We start from the raw sequence: 5,997 nt of genomic DNA on the forward strand, positions 1-5,997 counted from the left end.
TAATGGTTCCAGTGGAGAGCGCCTTTGAAAAATAGGTTTGCTTTCAGTGCCTTGTCATTCATATCTACTACTTGGTTAGCTTAGTGGAACATCAGAGAAGAGGGGGAAACAGCCGTCTAGCATGGCTCTGTCCAAAGTTAACAAAATGCACTAAACAGCACCTCTAAAGCTTAATAATTAACATGTCATATCTTTTTTTGATTCGTGGAAACTATCCAAAAGCGTAAAAACAACACATTGTTCTCCAGTTTCTGTGCTAAGCTAAGCTAGGCTAAACAGCTCCCAGTATTATTTTCATGTGTGTTGTACAGACACGTGAACAGTTTTGAGCTTCTTATCCAACTCTTGGCAACAAAGTGTCTAAGTGTATTTCCCAAAATGTCAAACTAGGCATAAACCTTAAAATATTTTGTCATTGAACAGTGAGGATATGAGCCCGAGCACTATGTGCGTTACAACATACCGTAAACATAACAGGCAGCTGGTAAACATTAAACACATACGCTCTGCACTCAGACTTACGTTTATATTAAAGATTTACTGCCTACACGACTGTGCTGATCTCCAGTAAGTCTTAATCAATTGTGTTGTTGCTCTACAGGAGCAAATCAACCCAGTCTCTGCGTTCTTCCCTCTGTAACTACTCCGTAGTGTGTGTCTGCTCTCAGCGAGGTCATCTCAGGTCAAGTTATCTTACCTCTTAACTGCCTCTCCTGCTCCAGTGGCTGGGTTTGTCCAGTGAATTGTCCCTTCTTTCTATTGTTGGAGAATCACATTTCTCACACATCCACACTGCCACCTGTATCAGCCCAGATCTTAATCTTAATGTTCTTTTAATGGTTTTGTACGAATTTTCTTTTTATATTTAAAGCAATCTTTGCATAACAGCACATCTCCTTTTCTTGCAGCTGAATGTAAACTCTCCACTGAATTAAGGACGTTTTGCCGCTTGCGCAAGAGACTTTAACAGGTCTACTAAATATGGATGGTAATGCACAGAGAAATTTTACACTGAGGCAGAAATCAGCATACAATAGCACAAAGGCACTGACACTGTTTGCCACGTTTACCATGTAAAACTTCAACAAAGAACGCCAAACTACAGGGACAAAATACACACTGAGAAAGCACTCGCTAAAGTAAACAGGAAGGAACTGCATTTGCAGTGAAGCGCAGTGAAGAGTGTGAAGATGTGTAGACTTGCAGAACCAAATAAACTTTCCAAGACACACATCCTCAAAACAAACCCATCCGGTAAGGACAGCTGGTGCTCACTAATTCACAGGAGTGTGTTACGTGACACGTTCTCACAAAGCTTACCGACATGGATTGTATCATATTTACCACTTTTATGTAGCACAAGGAGAATTAAATCTAGAACAGCACTAAGTAGAGCTCAGACCTCGGCCTCAACTCAACAGTCCCTTTTTATTTCAATCAAGCCTTATCCAGTATCAAATTCTACAGCCCCGCATCACCTGAAATTTTAAACCACCCACGACTGCTTAACCATAATTTGAGATCACCAGATGTAAGTTCTGCAATATGTTGTTCTCACAGATACCAGCCACCTAAATATGCCTGATCGTCTTTTGTTTTTTTATCAAGATACATACATTATTCCCTGAAAAACTAACAGGATAGTCAACAAATGGCCCATACTGCAATGTTAGAGGTGTTCTATGTAGTTTTGGGGAAGAAACTTTAATCAGAAGAAAATTATCTCTACTGACTGTTTTTTTTTTTTTTTTTGTTATTCCTGAACAAACTCTCTTTGTTTACATGACTGAATAAACAAACTTTGTTTATATGTGGCGGACACTGCCATCCTCCTAGTATCAAACATTGTTCTGGGGACCTTATTAACAGCTTGTTTATTCACTTATGGAAAAAAATAATGTTTATGAGTTTGTATTTTTTTTCCTCATTAATATGAACATTCTGAGTTTGAATTCCCCATCCAAAAGTACATAGTGCCCCTTTAAAGCAAGTGAGATACATCCTGGATCCGTCCCCTTTACCAGAAGTTACTGGGGCCTAATTTGGGCAGAAACCCGAAATCCAAGTGTTGTGGAATTCTGTTAAGTAGTTTATATTTAATCCTGCCCACAAACCAACCAACAAACAAACACAGGTGGAAACATAACAACCTTGGTGAAGGTAAAGATAAAGTCCTCAATACACAAGATTTGGATTATTAATGGCTGTATGTCAGATTAGTGTCCACTAATGCTACACGTGAGCTGAATGTAAAGGAAAAAAAACACAATTTCCCAAGCAAAATAAAAAGAAATGATAAGAAAAGACACATTTTATTTCCTGCATGTTTTTTTTCTGATTTGTTTATTGCCCTTTATAATTGCAAACTTATTCATATGAATCATGTTTACATTAAGGATCTTTGCAAAAAATGTTTTGCCTAAGTACTCATGGGCAAAGCTCCTCTCCTTAAGTGTTGATGTGATGTATTTTGCAATAAAACCAGAATCCTGAATCTAGTAGCTTTCATTTACAGCATTTATAACATACAAAGGGTGTGGAAAAGCAGTGACAAGACTATTTATTACGAGGAGACTGCCTCCTTCTGGCCATCAGGGTGAAGTAAAAAGTAATCTCCCGGTTATAGTGAGCATCAGTGTAGCAGTGAATCAAAGCTTAACATGAAATTTGACAACACAAGTGTTTCTAAAGCCTATTTTAAGGAAAACTGTACACTGTTTAATCAAAGTCCTTTGACACATACCATTGTTTTCTTAAATTCCCAAACATTTCTTGCGAATGATTTCAGTCACCGGTGAGCTTCTGCAGTAAAGATATTGTAAAAACTGACAAATGCAGTGCTGCTATTGAGATTGGTTTCAAAGATGTTTGCTCTGGCGGCTGAAATATTCAGATTTTGTCTCAAAGGTGACAATACATTTTCTGACTTCCTCCTCTCCTGTGAACTCTCCAGAGAATATAATTGCTCATAGCATGTGAAATTTTGTTTAGTTTCCTTATGACATAAATTTCACCATCATGAATTCCACCATTATACAAATCCACTGCAGTTTGACAATGTTCCCTGACGACTCCTGTGGCTTTTTGCTATATAAATCGAGACTTTGGAAATACCTCCCCTCAGAAGGTATCCACAGTTTGCATGTATAAGGCTGGTTCAGGTCTCCTTTCTGTACGTCTAGTGTGCTCCAGACATCATACCGTCCATCATGACCTTTGACTTCATCTGTGCTGGTAGAGTCCGTTAGGTTCACACCTCCCTGGAACCAGTGAATGATGCCACTGGGGTAAACTCCGTTGAACCGGCTCTCAGCATGAGTCCAGTTGATGGAGGTGATCACACTTCCAAAGCATTCTGTAAAGATCGAGGACCTTTAGAAATCCAAAAGAAGAAAACAACAAACAATGGTGAAAAAAATAAAACAAATTCAACTCACCGTGCACCTTCACAAAAGTTGTGGCAGACTTGGTTCCCTGTACTGTGCGCAGTTTGCAGAGGTATCGTCGCTCGTCGACTGGCATCACATTGAGGAGAGTCAGAGTGAGTTGGTGTGTGTGAGTATTAACCCTGCTTTCACAGAGAAACTCAGAGTCATGTATGTCGTTGTCAATCTGACATGTTTTATTTCCAGCCTCCCAGGCAAAATGTTTAATAACCGACTTATCTGGGAGGGTCGCGTCACATGTCAGTGTCACATTGTCTCCACACCGTGCAGCCACCTCTGAAAGTGCCAACAGCTCCACTTCTTCACTTACTGAATAATCACAGAAAGGGATGATTAATTCTTAGTCAGTTATTTATTTGGTCACATTTTATTAACATTGCTCAGTATAATGTCAATACTGACGGGATTATATTGGGGTCACCAGAAGGACTACTCCCAAAATATTCTGTGAAAGTAATCTGGAGATATTCAGTTTCTGAGATTCGGGCCAGCTGTTCTTCTTCAGTCTTGTTAAACCAGTTTTAGGATTATCTTCAATGTATATAAGAATTGTAGTTTCAAACACTGACTAGCCATAACAACAGAATGTGAAGAAATAACCCTTTTCATATGCCTATGTAGTTTATGGGGCTAGCGTGCCAACTAGCTGCCTTCTCCTCGTCCCTGAGCTCTCAGTCCTGACTGCTAGCTGCATGGCTTACTGAGTTAACAAGCTAAGAGAAGCTTAGTTAGCAGATTACTTAGCAGCAGTTAGCGGTTACACTGAGGATATGCTGCCTCTTACTTTTAGTTTTCCTCTTGCCTCTTAGTTTTAATTTGAATTGCGGCAATTCTTACATAATGCACCTTTGAAGGAATTATTAGAGAAATAGTGTTACTATATTTCTGAAAGTTAAAAAGACTGATAAAAATTAACTGTCTGTACGATATGCGGCTTCAGCCAGCAGCCTTTGCACAAAAACAAGAATAGATGACAGTATAGGTACTTATATCGAGCAGAACAATGCTAGCAGAAGGTTATTCTTAACTAATTTAAAGGTGCCAGAATTTGCCACCTTTCGAATTGACTTGGTGAAGAAAACGGGGACATTATATCATGAGAGTAACTGCTTACTGCTGTCACATGTAGCTGCGGTTAGCTAGTTAGCTCAGTTAGCTGTACAGCTAGCGAAGCTTTTAGCTGACTCTGCCTGGACTGGAAGCTCGTAATTGGTAGTTGGTAGGGCTATTAAATCTTGAGGTAGGGTGTTGATTGACAGCATGGAAGGAGCTAGCTGGTTAGCATGCGTACTTCAGTAGATATCTGGTCAACTCAATACATATAAGTCTCTGAAATAACTTAGCTGTTATATCTTCATATTCATCATATAGTTAATTGTTGAATGTTTTAAACTAAAATTCTTTCACTTTAAATTTTAAACGTTTACTTTCACAAAAGTCAGTAAACTGATTACCTCAGAACTACCAAGTAAAGTAGACTATTACATTTAAGTTGTAGTTAAAATGTTCTAACAACTTAAAAATGTTCTACACCAATTTTAATACAAATGTTTTGACAAACATGACTTTTCATGCACAAAACAAAGCCTCACCAGTAACGCTGACTGCTGAAGTGAACCAGATGATGGAAACCCAGCCATAAATACGCCGTGTGCTCCCACCGGATGAGAAACTCATCACTTTCATCTGCGTTAAGATCAATATGCATCCCATTAGATGAACCGGATAAAAGACAAACACAGGCATTTGCATCAGGTAAGAGCAGGTTTCTCACCGTGGTGCTCTAGGTTTCTGTTGTTGTAAAGTGTAGGTCCGCACACGTTAATGTGTTGGAGTTCCAGAGGACTGGTCTTGTAAATGGAGGGAGATTCCCAGAGTCAGCTTCGGCTTCATGATCATGTGGTGTCAGGTTAGCTCGAGCGTGAGTGAACATGCCCAGGAATGAATGACTGAGAAACACGAGGGAGAGTGAAAGTTTTGTTTCCTGCCTCCTTGTTAAACACTGAAAACATGGATTAGGATGGAGTCTGTGTGCCTCTATATTTAAAAACTTAGTGGCTATAAGAATGCATTTGAAAGGTTTTCTAGGTCAGTGTTGCTGTTTCCATCCAAATTTGACCCTTTCCTCAGACAACAAGCCATGTGTGTGCCATCCTTGGGTAGGAAGATGAGAAATGAGAGTAGGAGCTCAAGTTGCAACTGTTTTCACTGGTGGACGGTTGCATTTTGTGTTTAAGATGCCATAAAGGTACGAAAGGAATGTGAAAGATAACAGTTTTGGTGTCTGTATTGTGCTGCACAGATATCTAGGCTATTTAAATTAGCATGCTTACCAGTGTGCACCAACAGCCCCCTGCCCGGACTGCTAGCTGAATGGCTAACTGAGCTAACTGGCTAACAGCAGCTTCAGTTTGCAGCAGGTATATGTTTTGCAAGTCAAATGCTGTTTGTTTTGTGTATGATCTTGACAGGGGGCCAGTTCTTACATAGCGCTCCTTTAAGTCTGGATAGAAATAATCCATTTTGATTCATGTCTGTCCCTGAAGTTGTT

The 5,997-nt window shown here is 39.6% G+C and overlaps 1 protein-coding gene across 2 annotated transcripts; it reads right to left on the reverse strand.

The window, feature by feature from the left end:
• Positions 1-2,324: 2,324 nt before the first annotated feature.
• Positions 2,325-5,292, reverse strand: LOC115575016 (uncharacterized). 2 transcript variants are annotated; one of them, XM_030406756.1, is made up of 4 exons: positions 5,221-5,292; positions 5,039-5,132; positions 3,438-3,755; positions 2,325-3,355 (listed from the first exon to the last, which is right to left on the reverse strand). In XM_030406756.1, the coding sequence occupies exons 2-4, from the start codon at positions 5,130-5,132 to the stop codon at positions 2,997-2,999; spliced, it is 771 nt and encodes a 256-aa protein (XP_030262616.1). In that variant the 5' UTR covers positions 5,221-5,292; the 3' UTR covers positions 2,325-2,996. The 2 variants fall into 2 exon arrangements, with proteins under 2 accessions (XP_030262616.1, XP_030262615.1); XM_030406755.1 differs by having other exon boundaries at positions 5,039-5,273.
• Between the last annotated feature and the right edge of the window lie 705 nt (positions 5,293-5,997).

Source organism: Sparus aurata, chromosome 23, assembly GCF_900880675.1.
Source record: "Sparus aurata chromosome 23, fSpaAur1.1, whole genome shotgun sequence".
Classification (NCBI taxonomy): domain Eukaryota; kingdom Metazoa; phylum Chordata; class Actinopteri; order Spariformes; family Sparidae; genus Sparus; species Sparus aurata.